The sequence below is a fragment of the Ambystoma mexicanum genome, chromosome 3q (assembly GCF_040938575.1).
Source record: "Ambystoma mexicanum isolate Mex_15411 chromosome 3q, UKY_AmexF1_1, whole genome shotgun sequence".
Classification (NCBI taxonomy): Eukaryota; Metazoa; Chordata; class Amphibia; order Caudata; family Ambystomatidae; genus Ambystoma; species Ambystoma mexicanum.
In genome coordinates, this window is record NC_090926.1 from 904,269,380 (window position 1) to 904,289,073 (window position 19,694).

Consider the following 19,694-nt stretch of genomic DNA (forward strand, 5'->3'; position numbering starts at 1 on the left):
GTAGGCAACTGCCTCACCACCTCCCCCAGTTCTTCCAGGGTAATCGGGGAGTCCAGTTCCTCTCTTTCCTCCTCGCTTATCTTGGGCAGCCCCATATCCTCCAGCGTTTCCTCTATCATTACACGGCTGCTTTCCCCATCTTCCGCATATAACCCTTTATAATAATCCACAAACGCTTGATTAACTCCCTCCTGGGTATCCTCTATGTTACCATCTTCCCTCTCTATAGTTCTAATTATAGCTCTGGGGGTCTCGCTCTTATATAACCACGCCAAAAGTCTCCCTGGTTTATCGCCTCCCGCATGCTGTCTCTCTATGTACCTTTTATAATTAAGGTTACACAACCTCTCCCAGTATTCCGCACATTTTTGCTGTAGCTTAAGTATCAAATCTAGTTTCTCTGCTGTATCGTCACCGGCTTTTAAGGCCTCTTCCAATTTTGCTTCTGTCTCCCTCAGTTCAGCCGAAACCCCTCCCTGTAGGCCTTTGGATTTCGCCATGGCTGCCTCCCTCATGACAACTTTAAAAGCCTCCCATAATGTCCTCGCCGAGTCCACACTCCCAGTGTTGGTTTCAAAATAGTTTACTATCTCCTCTCGCAAGTCCACTCTAAAGAAGGGGTCCCTCAATGCCTCCGCTCGTAGGCGCCATGTCAGGATCCTCACCCTCGGGGGGCAGTATTGCCATGCAAGAATCGGGGGTGAGTGGTCCGAGAGGACCCTGGCCCTGTACCCTATGTGTGCCATCTCCGCTATCATTTCAGGTGATGCAAAGACATAGTCCAGCCTCGTAGACAACTGCTGTGGGGTCGAGTAATGTGAATATTGCCTTTCCCCCAGGGTGCCACACTCTCCATGCATCTTCCAGCCCAAAGTCATCTAGCAGTGTCTGTAGCGCCCTGGCTGCAGGGGCCGGTCTATCTAATTTCCCTTCCGATCTATCCACCCTCGGGCTAAGTACGCAATTGTCCCCTCCCCAGATCACCGCGCTACCCACACATACGCTCAGATTCGTACTCAGTGTCCTAATGTATGCCGCTGTGTTCTGGTTCGGGGCGTACGTGTTAACAATACTTATCTCCCTGTTCTCTACCAATCCCTTCAGCATAACAATCCTCCTGTCTGTCTCAGCCACCACTTGCAACCGCTGAAACGGGACATGTGGCGCTACCCATATAAGTACTCCTCTTGCGTAGGCCGAGTAAGATGAGCCCACCAACACCCCTTTCCATTTTCCCGCAATCATGTCCATACTCTCCCGTGTGGGGTGGGTTTCCTGCAGCAATGCAATATCTATTTTCTGCCTGCGCAGATATAGCATAACCTTGTTCCTTTTTTTAAATAGCTATTAAGCCCCCGCACATTCCATGTGAGTATTTTAAGGTCCCCCATGGCCTGGTATGGTCCCGTTCCCTCCCCCCCAGGTGTCGTTCAGCTTCAAGTTCCAATCCAATCCATATAGGCTTGCTTCCCACTCTAAAACCCCTTTAACCACAAACACACCAAACTTCCCGTTCCCTCTCCCCCCGCCTCCCATCCCTTCCCCAACACTCCCTCCCCCCCCAACTGTTGCCCAGCTCCATCCCTGGATCTCAGGCTCCCCCACATCTAGCTCTTTCCGGCTTTCGCCCGTACTCGAAGCTCCGCAGGGTGAGGCCGCCGTAGTGGCCAACCTTCTACAACTACAACTATAATTCGGGGGGTAGGGTACTTCCGCCCTGCGCTCCAATAACACATCAATTAACTACACATTGCCAAACAATTTAAGTGTATATAACCGCCACTATATTCCAGTCCATCAAGTCTCTCACAATCAGCAATATGTAATCGAACATCAGCCTCCTACAGCCAGGCCCATCTTTCACAGCCTTCGCCTAGGCGCCCTTGGGATGTTCGCTCCCCGCAATAGCAGTATGCATACCGTATCTGAGTCACTTTTCGCGTCCATTTTGTGTCTCTTCCGTGTCTTGATCCGGGCAGCCCTGCAGACCCAGCCATGTTGTTGCTTCTTCCGGAGTGTTAAAGAAATGCAATTTGCTCTTATGCACGACCTTCAGTTTTGCAGGGTACAGCAGCATATATTTTATCCCAGCTGCCCGCAGCCTCCTTTTGATAGTCACATAGCTGTACCGCTGCCTTTGGACCAGCATAGTATAATCTGGGTATGCCGTGATAGTGCTCGAGGCCCTCTCAATTGTTCCGCCTTTCCGAAAATATTCCAATATTTTCTTGCGGTCTTTATAGTTCAGTATTTTAGCAATTATCGCTCGTGGAGGGGCCCCTGGTCTCGGCTTCCTCATAAGGGCCCTATGTGCTCGCTCCACCGCAAAACCCTGCAGAGTGTACCGGCCCCGATTGCTTGTAGGAGTAAGTTCTCAATGTAATCAGTCGGGTCCTGGCCTTCTTCACCTTCCGGCAAGCCCACCACTCGAATATTGTTTCTCCTCGCTCTCTCTTCTGCTTCTTCTGCTCAAGACTCCAAGTTGGCCACTTGTTGTTTAAGGTCATGGATCTCCTTTGCATTGTTGGTGCTGGTGTCCGTGTTAGATTTCACCGCACCCTCCAGGAAGCATGTGCGTTCCGCCAGTCCCCTTACATCTTGTCTCAGCAGGGAGACTTTGATGCCCACTGCTTCAATTTTAGCTTCCAGGGAAGTGCGTAGGTCCATCATCGCAACCCCCCCAAGATTCCTTCAGCTCCGTGATGGCTTCTAAAATCTGATGATTGTCAGCCGCTGTAGCGCCCTCAGCCTGTGCCACCGGGCCTTTGGTTGCGCTGGCCGCAGGAGACTGCTGTGCTTTCGCAAAAATATCCATGGTGGGTTGTTTATTCTTGTTCTTACCCACAGCCCCTCGCGCCGCCATGTTCCGGTCTCCGTTGGGTCTCCCTAGTGTCAGTGTCTTCCCAACCGTAATTTCCGCTCTTTATCAACTGTCGTGGTGATCTCCAGGCAGTCCCGACATCCTCTTGCCGCTGCTAGTTGCTGATCAATGCCGAGCGAGCGCCTCTCGTGATTGTCGTGGTGCGGCCTGCATTTTCACACCTCTGTTGCCCTCGGGCCCCTGCCGTCCGGGCCAGCCCCCAAGCCTCAGCGACCCAAGACCCACAACTCCCAGGGGTTTTGTTCCGTCTTCACCTCGCCACTGCCGTTCTTTCCCAGTGGCCTCCGCCTCTATTCATCCTCTTCAGGCACCCCAGTGTCGTTTCCTTTGTTGTCGACCATCTTGTGTGACAATGGACCGAACTGCCGCCGTCGTTCTCTGAGCAATTCCTCCAGACTCCCGCTTACGATTCTCTCGATCTTTACACAATGAGCAGAGCCTACATTCCTGTGCGTGTATGATCAATTCTGAAACCAATGGCGCAATTAAGCAATTGAAATTGTGATATGGGCTTAGTACTTGCATGCCAGGGGAGTGATAGGAAGGGTAGAGAGGGAACAGGAGACCTTTCATTCTCACAGCAGCCCATAAGTGGGTGCTTTCAGACTTAAAGAAGAGAGTGAACTGCTTGTAACATTGAAGCTGCACTAGAATAGTCTCATTAAAATGCATAAAGAAGTTAGATGCCCCCACACAAATAAGTTTGTTCCTCCGACCAACCGTGAAGTTAGCGCCTCTCACAACATTTGAAGGGTTAGCCCCCCTGAAATGTAGGTTTTGTTGCGCCCCTGACCACAAGCACACACACCATTCACCATATATACACATGCACACCCAGCCATCCATATATTTAACAGTGCATCCTTTCACCGTACACGCACACACGCATTCCCAGCCACCCATACATTTGTGTGCACTCTTTCACCATACACTCACACACGCACACGTCATGGGGTTGAGGGGAGCCATAATACTTCAAAAATAAATGTTCTTTTTGAAGTCACTCTGACTTCATAAAGAAATTATTTCTGTTAAGAACTGAACCATAACGGAAATCATTTCTTTATGAAGGCAGAGTGACTTCAAAAATAAACGATTTATTTTTGAAGTCATAGGGCTTCCCCCACCACATGACATGGAGGCCTCTAGCCTGGGGTCTTCATGTCATGGGGTGGGGGTAGCCCCCGGAAATCAAAAAAAGTTTCTTTTTGTATTCACTCTGCCTTTATAAAGAAATTATTTCTGTTACAGAAATAATTTCTTTATAAATGCAGAATGAATTAAAAAAAATTTTTAAAAATATATATTGTAAGAAGATTCAATTCAACACTACAGCTAAGTCAATGCCTAGTCTGGGATACTGAATGGAAACCCTTATTGATATATCTTTATGTCCAGTTCATGAGTTCTGGATGACTACCCCTATATAACACCCCTCTCTTAGAATCCCCCTGACCCCACTGAGCCAAGAAGTAGTTCTGTTTTGCAAGTTTAAAAGGTTTATTTGAAAAAAAAATTACAGTATATATATATCACACTTTTATAATGAATTAATAATTAATATCACACTTAAAACATGAGCAGTGATCAACAGTGAATAATGTCCTACTACTAAACTGATTTGGTTACCCAGGAGTAGTATAAGGATGAGGTAGCACACTTGTGAATAGGAACAGAAGAATAAGGTGGTAGAGAATGCTTTATATAAGTTCAGATGGATGCAATGTTGAATGAAAATGCAGCACAGAAAATATGTTGTTCTGTAGTGTTTGCATGTTTCAGTTTGCTTGCTCCCCTCTAGTTTTTGGTTTCAATCTGTCCAAGATTAATATGATTGGTCAATATGGCTGGTTTTGGTTTGAGTTCAAATGTCGTTGAGTGATTTGAGAGTATGTACCTGGAATGTTAAGGGCCTAAATATTCCGAGGAAGAGGAAGGAAGTACTGAACAGACTGAGGAGAGAAAAGACGGATATTGCCCTCATCCAGGAAACTCATTTGTTGAACGAGTCAGTGCATCTACTCCGAAATAGATGGTTTACTAAGACCTTTTTTAATTGCTGTGGTTCTAAATCAAGGGGGGTAGGTATACTGCTGCGCAAAGGCCTAATGTTTCAGGTGGAGAAAGTGATGATGGATGATGAGGGGAGGACACTCCTTATTGATGTTACATATGAGGGTAAATTGCTCACAATTGGTTCAGTTTATGGTCCATGCAGTAGTGGTGGCCCTTTTCTCAGAATGCTATCGACACTATTGAGGGAGATGAGGGGGGAACATGTGATTTTAGGAGGTGATTTCAATAGTGTAATTGACGGTAAAATGGACCGTTCGGCACAATGTAGATTTACTGCTGGAAACAATAGTAGATCCTTTAAAGAATTTGTGGATAATCAGGATTTAATTGATGCTTGGAGATTTATTAACCCTGCAGTGAGGGAGTTATCCTTTTACTCACCGGTACATGACTCTCATTCAAGGATTGATTACTTTCTTATTTCTGAGCGGTTGGCTGAGGGTTTGCGGGAGGTGACCATAAAAGAGAGAAGTATTTCAGATCATTCGTTGATTATGATGCAGTTGAGTATGGGACAAGACAGGTCGGGGTTCACTAGGTGGCGACTTAAAACTCATATTTTACAAGAGCAGGGGATTGCTGATTCTCTGCACAATTTCACAAGGGATTACTTTGATATTAATATTGGGACTGCATCTGATGTCATGGTGTGGGAGAGCTTCAAGGCGACTGTGAGAGGGGAACTGATGAATATTACATCGCGGGTGCGGAAAAAAACCTTGGCGGAGATTCAGGAATTGGAAAGGGAACTAGAAAAAGTGCAGAAAGATTTTGCAGTGTCCAAGCGACCTGAGGATAAGTTGTTGGTCGGACGGTATAGGGACTTACTTAAACAGAAAATGGACGACCAATATGAGAAAGGTATGTTTTTTATGAAGCAGAAGTTTTGGGAACGAGGTGACAAAAGTGGGAAACTGCTGGCGAATAGGTTACGGGGACTATCGGATACTTCTTTTGTCCAAAAACTAGTTGATGATAATAGTGTTCATATTAGTAAGAAAGATGAGATATGTAATGGTTTTCGGACGTTTTATGAAACATTATATCAAGAAGATCAGTTCCCAAGTCAGGTAGACATGGACTCCTTTTTTGATAAAATTGTCATGCCAAATTTGAGTGTGGACCAAGCTGAGATGATGGATAGCCCTATTGAGGAAGAGGAAGTGTCAGTAGCTATTGGTCAGCTCAACAAAGGTAAATCACCAGGGATAGATGGCCTACCGGTAGAGTTCTATCAGACACTTAGTGGGGTTCTTGTACCGCTCCTGTGCAATCTATATAATGGTTTTATGCGGGATGGTTTGCTTTGTCCCACTATGAAGGAAGCTTGTGTAATTGTTATCCCGAAGCCGGGGAAAGATGGTAAGAGATGTGAGAATTACAGGCCGATTTCGCTCCTGAATGTGGATTTAAAAATTTTCAGCAGGATTCTGACTAATAGGTTGAATATGTGCATAGGCAAACTGATCAGTGGATCACAGGTTGGTTTCATGAGAGGCAGGTATGGTTATGATCATATTAGGACGTTGATAGATTTGATGGGCCTACCGAAGACGAGGACCAGAGATACCTTGTTGTTATTTATGGACGCAGAAAAGGCTTTTGATAGGGTCAATTGGTCCTTCCTTTACCACACACTCAGGAGAATGGGATTTGGGGACACGTTCATTAAGATCATCAGGGCGATGAATTCTAATATTAGTGCAAAGGTGTGGGTCAATGGGGTTATGTCCTCCTCTTTCTTGTTATCTAGGGGAACTAGGCAGGGTTGTCCATTGTCCCCGTATCTGTTTAATCTGGCCTTGGAACCTCTCATCCTATACTTGAAACAAGAGCAAGGCCTTCGGGGGCTTAAATTTGGTGATGCGGAAATGAAAGTTCTCTGCTACGCTGATGACATGACAGTGATATTGTCTAATCCGGCTGAGGGATGTGTATTACTTAAACAGATGTTTGATGAGGTGGGAAGTTTATCGGGCCATAGGATCAATTGGGGGAAGACTGTGGCTTTCCCTTTGGATGTTAGTGTCCCGCGTGATGTCTTGGGCTCTTGGAACTGTCACTGGGAGGTGGGAACTATGAAATACTTGGGTATACATTTAGTTAGGGATTTGAAAAGGATGACCGCTTTCAACGTGTCAAGGATACTGGAGGTACTTAAAAGAGACATATTGAGATGGGGCCGGCTGCAGTTGGGAATTTGGGCCAAGGTTAATGCCGTTAAAATGGTCCTTTTGCCAAAGGTTCTTTACATCATACAGTCCATTCCCTTGAAGTTTACAAAGAAAGATGTTGCTCCTATTGATAAAGTTTTTCGGGATTTTCTTTGGGGCGAAGGTAAGCGGCCCAAGATTCCTAGTTTTATTTTGCACGGTCCAGTAAAGGATGGAGGATTTGGATTCCCGAACTTGATGAATTATTGCACAGGTTTTCTCTTGAAAAAATCGACTCCATATTTCTCTGAGATTCATGAATATGTTCCCAATTGGTATATAATTGAGAGTCATCAGTTTTCGCCTTATGCGTTGAGAGACCTCTATTCAATGTCTAAATTGCCCGCCTCAGTGCAGAAGCTGCCCACAATGAGTGCGACTAGGGAAGCGGTGCTGCGCTTTCTAGACTTTGGAGATGAAAATGATGGGTTGCACTAGGATGCATCTTTATGGCAAAATGCATGTTTACAATTGGATAATAGGCCCTTATGCTGGAAAAGCTGGATAGGTAGGGGCATACTTAGAGTCCGTGATGTGTGGCATAATGGTGACATGATCCTCTTTGAGCAGTTAAGAACTTCTTTTGGTATTGGAGCTAGAGAAAAAAATCGTTATGTGGCCTTAAAGATGCTCTTAACTGAAAGGACAGGGATGTTAGATGGAGGCATGAATGAGAGACCTGCATTGTGTGAACTTCTCCGATCAGCATCGTATGGAGTTTCAACTTATCTGAAACTGATGCCGGCAGATGAGGGTGATGTGAGAGCTTGGGATAAGCTTCGCCAGGCCTGGGCGGATGATCTTGGGGTGGACATCTCGGTTCGGGAATGGACGTATTTACTTCATGTGGGAGTACAGGCAAAGATGGACTTGCAGCTGCGTTATATCAGGCAAAGGATCCTCTTTAGACTATATTGGACTCCGTCCAGGATGGTCAGATTGGGTCTATCGGACACTGATTCATGTTGGGGCTGTGGATGTGGTGTGGGCTCTTTGATGCATATGTTATGGACGTGTCCGAGAGTTTCCGACTTCTGGACTGGGGTATTGGATAGACTGGACCTTGTATTAGAAGAGAATCTTCCTCGCTCTTTCCTTTCAACTATTTTGTTATCCAACAGGGGTAGAGGAGACGGAGCTAGGGACTGTACGGAATGGATCAATAAAGGGTTGGTTTTGGCAATGAAACAAATCCTACGGGTCTGGAAGTCAACGAAGAAACCGAGTGTGGATAGGTGGTTAACAGATATGCAGGTCTTGTCGAACATTGATAAAGTTTTGCTCATTGGACAAGGTAGAGAAAGCCGTTACTCTCGACTTTGGGGACCTTTCAATGATCTATTTGGCTGAAGGTTGGGATCCAAACCTGGGGGGGTAATCCCTTCCTTGGGTTGGGGATGCTTTGATACTTCTGGAGTTGGGGAGCTGTTCCGTTATGTGTTTGTTATATGTTTTGGTCTCTTGTTGTTTGTCTTAATTGTTGAGTGTCAGGAATTTTTGTTCAAATTGTATTTGTTTTTTGCAAATATTATCGAGGTTCATGTGTTCAGCATTATTCTGTTTATTCTAAGTTTCTTTTAAGATTTTGCGATTTGAACACGATGCAATGTACTGGAGATTGTTTTTTCTTTGTTTATTGTTCGAATCTTTAAATAAAGTGATTAAAAAAAAGAAAATACTCAATATGATTTCAACAAAACAATATAATCACTTTTCTCTGGCAATCCACTCCCCCCCCCCCTTATGCAATGTAAGGAAATGAAGAGTAGCACACAGTTCTCAGACATGCAATCAAATGTAATTCAGTTCACCCCAGCAAGTTTAGACTACGGATAGAAGTTGAAACAGAGGCCCAAAATGCTTTTGTATGTGCTGGCAATGAAGTGAGGAATATGCTGAAAATGGTTTTAATTCCCTTTAGGAGCTTCAGGGTGAGTGAAAGATACTTGGGATGAGCTCAGGCTCCCTTTAACAATGCTCTAGGAGTAACTAGCAGGTTAAAAGAATTTTTGGCAAAGGAAAGCAAGGAAGCTGCTGTTTTCACACGTGGCTGGATTTTTAACCAAATCGCGAATCGCGGCAAAATTCGCGAATGCGTGAATCACGATTACGGCAAAAGTCTAAGTCGGTTCTAGGTTCGTTGAAAAGCTATGATTCTAGGCTTTCAGAGGAAAGTTAAACCAAGTTTCTAGCCCAAATGGTTCAAAAGATATGAACGATTTTGTAAAGGTAGTTTTTCGAATTTAAAGTAACTCAAATTGACAGGTGACAGCTTTTAAAAATGACAGGTGACCGCTATGCGGCTGCAGAATTGACAAGTGACAGTTAGGAGGCAGTTCTACTTAGATTAAATAGATTGAATTATATCACTGGAAACTAAGAGATTTGGTTTCACACCGTCCTAGCTGTACTCACAATGTATTTGGAAGGTCTAGGTCTCGCGGATCGGGTCAAGATGGCTTCGGTTCTGGTTTCGCCCCGGACGGTCTCTGCGCACAGCGTCTGGTCTCTGCTCTGCTGGTCTGGTCTGACACTGCTCCTGGCCTGGCTCCTGGATCTCTGGGTACAGCGTCTGTGCACAGCTCCTGGATGTTTCTGCACAGTTTTCTCTGGACACAGCGCTGATCTGCACGGCTCCTGGATGCTGCTACCGCTGTTAGGTTTGCTGGATGCTGAGGCCTGCTGAGAAGAGTTCTCAGTTTGTGGGTTTAGGCCCTTGCTTTGAGTTCTGAATAAAGTTCTTTGGAGTTTCAAGTTCTTTGGAGTTTTAAAGTCTAAGTGTTGGATCTGGTATCTTCTGGATGTTGTGTGGTCCGGCAGAGCGCGTTGCAGCAACTGGATTTGAATCCCTCTACCTGTCCCAGCAGTCTCTTTTTATGTGTTTTGAAAATGGGTGTGTGCCTGGGCCTAGCTAAGCCTGCCCCTCTCTACTTGTCATTGGCCCAATTCTCCCCTCTCCCATGATTGGGGGAAGGAAATGTGAGTCAGAGTGATGCTGTAGGTTTTATGGGTCAGAGGATCCTCCCCTGGTCAGTTTGCCCACAAATCTATATTTGATTCAAATACATATTGCACAGATACACAGTTGTTTAAAATTACATGCACCCATCACATATCACATGAGGTATACTCTGTTCAAACTCTGCTCTTCCTGGGGGCTTGCATTCAGAAATGGCAACATTTTGCACTTTTTAACTGGTTTTGCAATATCGGACATTTACCCAAATTTACACACATGTGCGCAAGGAGTATGGACATTAATTGATGAAGTGTCAGATTTTTAACATGCAGACATTTGGAGTGAAACCCTATTTTCCGCTAGCAACCCCCCAGATCATACCACCAGGTCGTAAAACCTCTTAAAATGTGGGCAGAAAAATCACAAGAATTATGGTATCATTTAGATAATTTTGACAAGTCCGCACCATGAGTTGTACATCTTTCTTAAAATCATATTCTGGCCAACAGGGGGTGTGTCTTCCCAGGTCACATGGTGGAGAAACCAGTTTATCCACTTTCTTTAAACTCAGCCTGTCCTCAGAGGGGCTGCCCCTCCCCGTTTCTGCCAAGAGGAAGCCACTTTTACGACGCCCCCAATATAACTTCTGCCTGAGTCAAGGAAGGGCTTTGTTCAAAAGGAAGCCATTTACGATCCCCCCAATAAACCATCTGCCTGGGCCCAGGACAGGCCTTTGTTCAACTCCCTGTAGCTGCTCCACCCCTAAAACCAGAGAGGTGACAACTCCTTTTGGCAAGGGGAAGAGTGGCTGAGCAGGTTTTAACTCCTGTGGGGGTAGATGTCAGGCAGAATTCAGTTTCAGTAAGCCAGGTTTCAGCTAAATGTCACTTTTTGTCCCCCAGTTTGTCTATTACGATTTTTACATACACATTAAATAATTACTTCCTTCAAGTTATTTCAGAGTATAGTTTTACATTGTATCCACCTCTTAGCAAGTCTTTCCTTGGTCTGGTTTTGTTTCATTTGTTCAGTTTTACACAAAAGTCTGGTGGTTTTAAAACGCCGGCTTTCTGATAGTGGTGAGTACTGGTAATGCAACCATTTTTGGGATTTAAGAAAATGAATTCCCCACAGTTCTAGGTTGCTTTTGGCAATCAGCATTGCCATTCCCAATGGTTTCAGGCTACTGTGTGGGTAGCCCAATGGTGGTTTTAGGCAGTGCCCTCCTGTGCTCACAACCTAGGCAAAAATGGGTGGCAGCCTATTCTTCATGCATTTCCCTGTGCATTTTCTGGGAAGTTCTGGCCATCATGATGTTTTCCATGCCAGTACTGCACAGTTTTCCTATTCTGGCGTACATGTGGGCTTTTTGGCCATCTTGGATTTTCTAAGCCCACAGCACCAAATGTTGCAGCATGATAGCTCAAACGTGGGTCAGGACCCCCAACAACTCCAAGTGGAGCCCCCCTCCTAGAACATGTGGTCGCGGGGCCCCCTGCACCACGGGGCCCCTGTTACGCCAGTGACCGTACTGCAGTGTACGTTTCAAGTTTCATGCGGTCTTGGTTATACTCCCCTTCTGCCATTGCTCTACCATCACTGACTGCTGGGGCCTCACCACACACAGCACCGCCTAGTACAACCCATGTTTTACTTCTCATGTCATGTGTAATGCACTCCCCATCTGCAGTTGTGCCTGCCAACTTTCAACCTGGGCACATCTTTACATGCATGGCTCCATGCCATTGTGTTGCCCGTGCTGTATGGTATGTTAGTGGCTGTGTACATTGTCCATATTGCAACTTTCTGATGCTGATGACTTCCTTTCATGGGGCAATGTGGTCAAACACTTTCTCAAGCAAGGGTCTTATAAAGGCCTAACCATTGCAAAAACAAATGATGACAGGTGGCATATAACAGGGGCAATGATGAACACCATATGCTAATGTACACATAGCAGCTAATTTCTGCTGTTCTACCAAGCGTACAATGTCCTCCGCAACCATTGTGTGCTACTCACCAACTTCAAATGCATGCAGAGTGACAACTGCATCGCTGCATTATGTTGTGGTGGCTGTGATGAAGGCCTAGGCTGTTGGGTGCATGGCCTATGGTCTTCGGCCATGCATCCAACAGTCTAGGCTTGCCCACACTCATCACACCATAACAGAGCCATGTAGGCATGTCCCAGTAATCGCAAAGACAACGTACGCACCAGCACTTCCACCCAACTACCGCACCACAAACCAGGGAGGCAAGGACACGTGTTCCACCTAACGGAATGCAGAAACATATCACTGTGTTTGACACTGCTATCCTCTTCCAATCACAAAGCATTATAAGCATGCCAACCAAACAAGACAATCTGCACAACATTGGGCCTGCTTTCAACACTCTAGAATGTGCATAGAACCAATGGTGTGTAGTGCACTGCAACACTTACTAATCAATCTGCGCAATGCACACTATGCAAGCACATATAAGAACTAGTTGCTCCGTGACCTCTTCCATATGTACTATATTCCGTTAGTGCACCCAGTGGACACACTGCACTATTGGTCACTCCAGCATCTCCACCCATACACCGACAACTGTAGATTGTTCTACCAATCACCACACACATGCAACCAACATTGTGTGCACTGCAGCTGAACCACACACAAAAAGCAACAATGTGGCACCTACTTTCACCCAGTGGACATACTTTGCTGTGCTAGGGCTGCAGCCATTCATCGATGGGGCTACGGACTTACCTCACACAGAACACCATAGTATATGCTATGTTTAAATCATCATTTCTCATGGAATGCATTCCCCTTCTGCAAATGTGCCTGCCACTACTCATCACAGAAAGACATTGCCGCTGCAGCTGGCATGCCATAACGAAGGCTTCCAGCAATTACCACACAAGATTGTTGCCTGTTGTATCCGCGCATTGGCAGAGCATGCACAGATAGCGCTGGCACACCACCGTCTTCTTCTATTGAGATACATCACATGAAGCACTTCTCACTCCCGCACCCTTTCCATCCCTTCTTTCCATCGCCAGATGCCGTCCACTGTTTTCAGGCCCTTTCACTGCTGCTTTGCCCTCCGATACAACATGCCGCCGTCATGGAACACTTTTGACACACATCCTGTCACCGCACACTGCATTGCAAACAACATTTTGACCACACGCAAACAGGGAAATGGGACGTCGGAGCGGAGCCACATATGACTAATGTTAGTGCGCACACTGCTACGTACAAGAGGCCCAGCCATGCACACAATGGCTTAGAGCCTTGCCACACACACCACAACACTATCGTCCGACACACCATGGCAGCGTTTCCCAAAACCTTTAACGCACAGCACGCTTCCCTCGAGCCAACCACCGGACCCAGATATCACTAATTTTTTGGGACGTACATTTCAGTTCTTTGCAACAAAATTACTGGTCGGATTTCTACCAAACACACAAAAGCACGCTTTCTGACCCAAGCCCCCGCTCCTGCTGCAAATTTGGTGAAAATTCAACCAGCTGTTCGGGCTGTAGCCTTGCGCAAAGTTTTTGCCCATTCAGTCTATGGAAAAATAAATGTTTTGAGACCCCACCTATAACTTTGTCCCCCCCTGCACAAAACCTCACCCAACTTGGCAAAATAATTCAGAGCCGGGAATATACTTTATTTGCAAAGTGTGGTGAGGATTCCTCCAGGGGGAGCGAAAAGTGCTCTTCCTATGGGTTTAGCAACTTAACCAGAACTGCACGCCCGCTACCGTGGGCCGTGTAATATAGAAATAATTATGAATATGTTATGTCTTGGGGCAGTGTAATGTTTTTAAAAAAGGATCTCTTAGCTGTCTCATTCAACACATGGTGCAACTCACGTGGTTATTATACACTCAATACATCACGGGTGTTCTTAAAACCTTGTAGGTATATTCTGTTTCTCTACTGTCGATACACTGCGCAGCTCCTCGCATTGGAGGCCACGAAAGTATTTAATAACTGTAATGGAAAGGGACGATTTTCATAATGTCTTACCTGATACCTACCTGTTGCATTTGTATCTGTTGTCTTTAACAATACACGTTTTATTTTGAGGTTTCATGTCCATCATTGGCTTCAGATTTTAAGACTGAGTAATGCATTCTTGCCCTGCTTTTCAGATCGAAAACCCAAGATATTTGCGTGAGAAACCCATTCCGCTGTCTCCGGTAGGTGTTAAATGGCTCTGATTTTTGTGTGAAGTGTACGTAAGTGTTTTTCAAGATTAAAATGAGAAATTAAACTTTGAAATGACCTTTTGGAAAAGGGAATATGGAAGGGAGATGGTTAGATTCCGGCTCACCTGGGTGAAAGTGATGAAAGCTCTTTTCTCCACCTGCCACCTGGCTGAAAGTCACACAGACATAATCTGCCTGTATTCATAGTCGTAGCTGGTATTGTTCACCTCTGACTCTACAGATGTTTTGGGCTATGACTTGAAGCTATATTGCTTCCTGTAGTTGGTGCCATCATGCAAGACATGCCAAGATGCCATAGGTGCTCTAGAAGTAGTTAACGCAACTCGGACATGCCTAAACTGTGAACGTGGGTGTATTTCTGCATAGAAATGTGTGTGGATGTGTATATGCACCCATGTATGAATGACAAGCAAGCAACAATGTAGAAATGTGATGCTTTTATGGCTGGTGGAAAATCTGGCAACACTTCTGCGACACAGTTTATTTGAATTCAAATTTGAATGTATTGATCTGATCAGCAAACCTCTTTCTACTTCAATAGATTTCTCCTAAAACGAGCCTGGGAAAAATCATCAGCCCTTTGCACGATGAGCAAACCCTCTATCGCATGCATGAAAAGGAGGTAAGCCTAATGACATGGTGTGGCGCGCTCTTGATCCTTCGCAGGACTCTGCCAAATCATTTAAATAAACAGTTTGTAATACGCTACCATTTAGGTATTATGCTGTCATTCTTGGCCACACAATAAAGAATAAGAAGAAAGCCTAATTAATGTGTCTTTGACTCTGCCATCCATTACATTATAGGGCTGCCAAAGTATGCTCATTTTCGATGGAGTGGATTTGTTACATTATGTTTATAGTAGATATGTCAAGTGATACATTTGAAACGCAGTTAAATGCTTTTGAAAAGTATGGGGTAATATATCGTTTTTAAGCAGCACGCTCTTTTGAATGTAGAAGAACGCAAAGCCATCTATATACTGACCTTATGCGGAGAGTAACATTTTATAGTGTGTGCTGCTGTAAGCCCATATCAAAACACTTCACAAGAACTTCAGTAGAGTCGATGTGGCAGTGAAGCCACTTCGTTATTATTGGGGAGTTGTAGGATGCCATGATGGCAACGAGGAGTCTTTGCGGTCTCTTGGCAATCACTGGCAAGGCAGAGCATAAGGAGAGAAGTATAGTATTTCTATATTTGTATATTATGCACAGCATACAAGAGAACAGCCCTTTAATAGAGAGCTCACTTTGAGATGCCACCTCGAGGCAAGAGGGCTTTAAAGCACATAAAAGGCTGAGGAAATCCCCACAAATGTGCTGTAAAATGTTTGTTTTTGTTGTTGGCTAAAACTTAATTTGGTCACATTCTGCATTTCTTGTTAGCCATTGGCAAGCTCCATCTGCGTTAATTTAAGAAGGCCTGACATGTTCCCATTCCCTTGTTTTGCATTTGTGTTGTGTAACATTTCACAACTTCTGAAATGTAAAGGCCTAACCAGTCATTAGAGATGTCTCATTCTGTGCCCCTCCTCAATCTATGTTAGCTCCAATCCAAGCCTCAAAAAGAAGACTGAAGAACGGATCGATAAAAGAAACGAGGCACAGTATTCTGGAAGGAAAATGGGTCTTTAAATCTAAGTTATTTGAAAAGAGCGCTGTTAAAAGCACCCGACACTTTGATCTTGACAATTTATTGTTGATTGTTGATTGTGGGTTGTGAAGGCAGTTCACCTATAAAGGCCATGGGAGCCATGCCTCAATTGCATGATTGCTAGAGTGCTGAATATTTTTACCTGGGATATTAAACATTCCAGGATGAGCTATAAATGTAAAAGTAGAATGCAACTAAGGATTGCCAGTCTTTGTTCTTAATAAATGCTCTGTGGTCGGATGCGGTTCAATATGGTAGGCATGTTAGCAGTAGTCTTTCCGGACAGACCAACGATCTACAGGATATTTGGCGTTTAACTTTCTGAAAAACATTGTAGAGTTTAAAAATAGATAACAGCTGTTGCCCATCCTCATGCCCACATGCATCATATGTGTCCCTTCTGTGAATGTATTGGGTGGCATCCCTGTTACTGTATTTGCTGCTCTGTGCATAGGGTCATTGAAAGTGTGCCAATCCTGAAGTCTGCTTTTCTTTGATGTCTGCAATGTGGCATTTTCTTGAAATGCTTTTTCCTCATGGTTTTATCTCTGCAAATCTGTTCTTCCATCTGCTGACCTCCTGGTTTCTTTTTTTTCAGTTAATTTCTCTATCCCCCTTGAGATGGGGCTGATCCGACTGTCTTTAATAGGTACTGATTCTAATAGTAAGGTCACGCAGACAAAATCTGATATATTAATATCCACTCAATCATGTATAGCTCTAAATGCAGTATTCTTCCCGCTTCTAAGTGCTGTAATAATAGTTTTATTAATGCCCAATGTAATAGTAGACGATTTATCGACTTCAGCTGAAGCAATGGCAGAGTTGGCAGTGCCGGGATTTAAACTTGCAAAGAGGAGGCTCGCTCAATGATTTCCGCGAACACTTCACAATTGTGACACCTTATACAATTCAGGGATTCATTCATTTGGATATTTAATTACCTAGTATCCAAGGATCAAGTAAGAGATCTGATTTCTCTGGTGAATAAAAAGCAATGCATTTGGAGAGGTATTATATGCCACCCTCTAACCATTAGGTAAGCATATGAGTCACTTCAAAAGAAGTAACATGCGTGATAAAAAAAAAAGCGTTGCACATGTATATGAGGACTATAATGAAACTAACAAAATGCTGTATGGATCCAAAGACTGTCACTTTCTGGAGCTTTTACAGAGCATGTATACATTTATGTCGCTTTGGTAAACCCAGCATACCTTGTGTTGACCCTTTGTCAGTTCTCTACTATTTTTTGGGGGTTTTGGTATTTTTTTAATGTCCATGAATTTGATATTTGTACATTCTGTGTTGAATGTACATTGTTCACATGGATAGCCACTGGGTAGTGTGCATAGTTTTTCTTGATGGTCCCTATATGTTATGTTATTTTCTTTCTCCAAGCATGGGGGCACACAGTGCCTGCCATATACAGTTTATTGCCAAATTCAAAGAATCCTTGAGCTTTAAGCAGGGCCTCTTTTTATTTATTTATTTATTTTAATTTTTGTAACGCGCCAACATGCCCGTGGGCCTCAGGGCGCACAAAAAACAAGAACAAGACAAAGACAAAGAAGCATAAGAGGCAGATGGAGAAGCGAGTCAGGAGATTATTCCAGGTTAAATAAGTGAGTCTTTACGGCACGTTTGAACGCTGTATAGCTCTGGATCTGCCGTATACTAGCTGGAAGTGTGTTCTATAAAAGGGGACCCTGAGCATCCAATGTAGTACCTCCAAATTTGGCTGTCCTAAATATAGGATAATTGAGTGACCGCAGAAGAAGAGCGAAGGTTCCTCATGTTAGATTTGATGCCTATACGGGATGACAGATAAATTGGGCCGCTGAGACTGAGGCATTTATGGGTCGTAGTAAGCATCTTACGCGTTATGCAGCGTTTGACGGGTAGCCAGTGGAGTTTTTTCCTAAAAGTAAAGATGTGTGTGCGACGTGACTGATTGAAAATATTACGCACGGCATTGTTCTGTGCCACTTGTAAGGATTGGATGTTAGAGGCTGTGGTGCCCGCCAGGAGGCTGTTACAATAGTCCAATCTTGAATTTATCAATGCAGTGGACAATAGAGCACAGTTCTCTTCCGATATGAATGGTCGAATATATCTAATTCTCTTGTTTATAGCACCACAACTAGATTTAATGCAAGAAATATGGGATTTCATGGAGAGTTCTTCATCAAGTACTACTCCTAAGGTTTTGACTTTCTTTTGAACTATGATGGTGTTATTGGCAATATGGAAAGAGGCGTAGTTAGGATCAAGTTTTGCCCGGATGTTTTTAGATGCCACAATAAGGAGTTCAGTCTTTTTATCATTAAGAGCAAGAGAATTACAAGCCATCCAATCTTGTATGGCCTTATATATTCGGTTAATGGTTTCCGAATCGCTGCTGTATGAGTCACTCAACTGAATAAGAACCTGAGTGTCATCAGCGTAATTTGTATATTGCACTCCTAGTTTGTTCAAAAGATCGAGAAGGGGCCGGATGTAAAGGTTGAAGAGCAGCGGCGACAGACATGAGCCCTGAGGGACTCCACATGTCTGAGAGATAGGAGAAGATTGTTTATCACACACGCAAACCCTTACAATTCTGGGACCCAGAAAGGAAGCGATTCATTTGGATGCAATTGCAGAGCAATTGCCGACCTCTCCGAGCCTTGACACTAGTAAGCTATGATCAACTAGGTCAAAGGCTGTTGCTTTTTCTAGTCTCATAGATGATAGATGAGTGGAGTGTTTTCGCTCTGGTACATATATTTCGAGGTTTAGAGTCAAAATGTTGCTTGATGTATTGTCTTCCTTGGATATTCAATTGTTTTGATCCTGGACATTAGCATTACTGTTGCAACTAAACTTACAGACCCATAAAGGGACTTGCTATCTGTAAACTCTTAAAGAAGAAGTGGAATCTCTTACTACTCGACAAAGAACTAACCAAATATATTTACGCTATACCTAGAGTATGTGCCTGAGCAAAACCAGTTCCAGACAAATGACTGCTCGCTATCAAATTTGATTCCCAAATTATGAAGTTGGTGTGATGGCATTGGGGTAGGTGTAGGTGATGGGTTAGGTTGCCTATAGAAACATGCAAATTACTAAAGTATGAGCAAAGTGGGATCCCAAGAACTTAGTAGCATGGTCTCTATTTCAGAAACATTTAGGCGTAGCCAGTTGCACGTCATTCATTGCTGAATGTGGGAGGGACTGCATATGAGAAAGAGGTCAATTTTAAATGTATTGCACAAATGGTATCAGGTAATAAAACCACGGCAAAAATGACGCTGGTAAAATAAATCGGTAATGGTGTACCCCATTATACCATTTAAGTGGAGCAGGAGTTGCGGGGGTGTCCCCCACAACCTTTACATGATTGTGGCAGCAGAACCACAGCATTTTTGCTGCAATATTTTGTATTCACTGCCATTTTTGCCGCGATTTTAAGACCTGGAACCTGCATAAATGTAATTGATTTTGATAATTAAAGACTGTGCACAACTATGGGATATGTCACCAGTTACACTGTCTATCTTAAGAAGAAACCCAGTTTTGGCTGTTGGTTGCAGATAAAGGAGAATGACTTGTGCCACTCTCACACATATTCCTCAGACAGTGGAGTAGCATCTTGTTGTAGACAAGGAAGCAGTTGGGAAACTGAGAAGAA

The 19,694-nt window shown here is 44.1% G+C and overlaps 1 protein-coding gene across 2 annotated transcripts in view; it reads left to right on the forward strand.

Moving 5' to 3' along the window:
* The window catches only part of CEP112 (centrosomal protein 112), a 3,147,769-nt gene that overhangs the window by 360,131 nt on the left and 2,767,944 nt on the right, over positions 1-19,694 (forward strand). For both annotated transcript variants that reach the window (XR_011305153.1, XM_069655053.1), the window contains exons 7-8: positions 14,285-14,332; positions 14,904-14,984. Coding sequence is in view for 1 of the 2 variants with exons in the window: in XM_069655053.1 (XP_069511154.1) it covers positions 14,285-14,332; positions 14,904-14,984 (129 nt within the window). In the remaining variant the exon portion in view is untranslated. The remainder of the gene's footprint in view (positions 1-14,284; positions 14,333-14,903; positions 14,985-19,694) is intronic.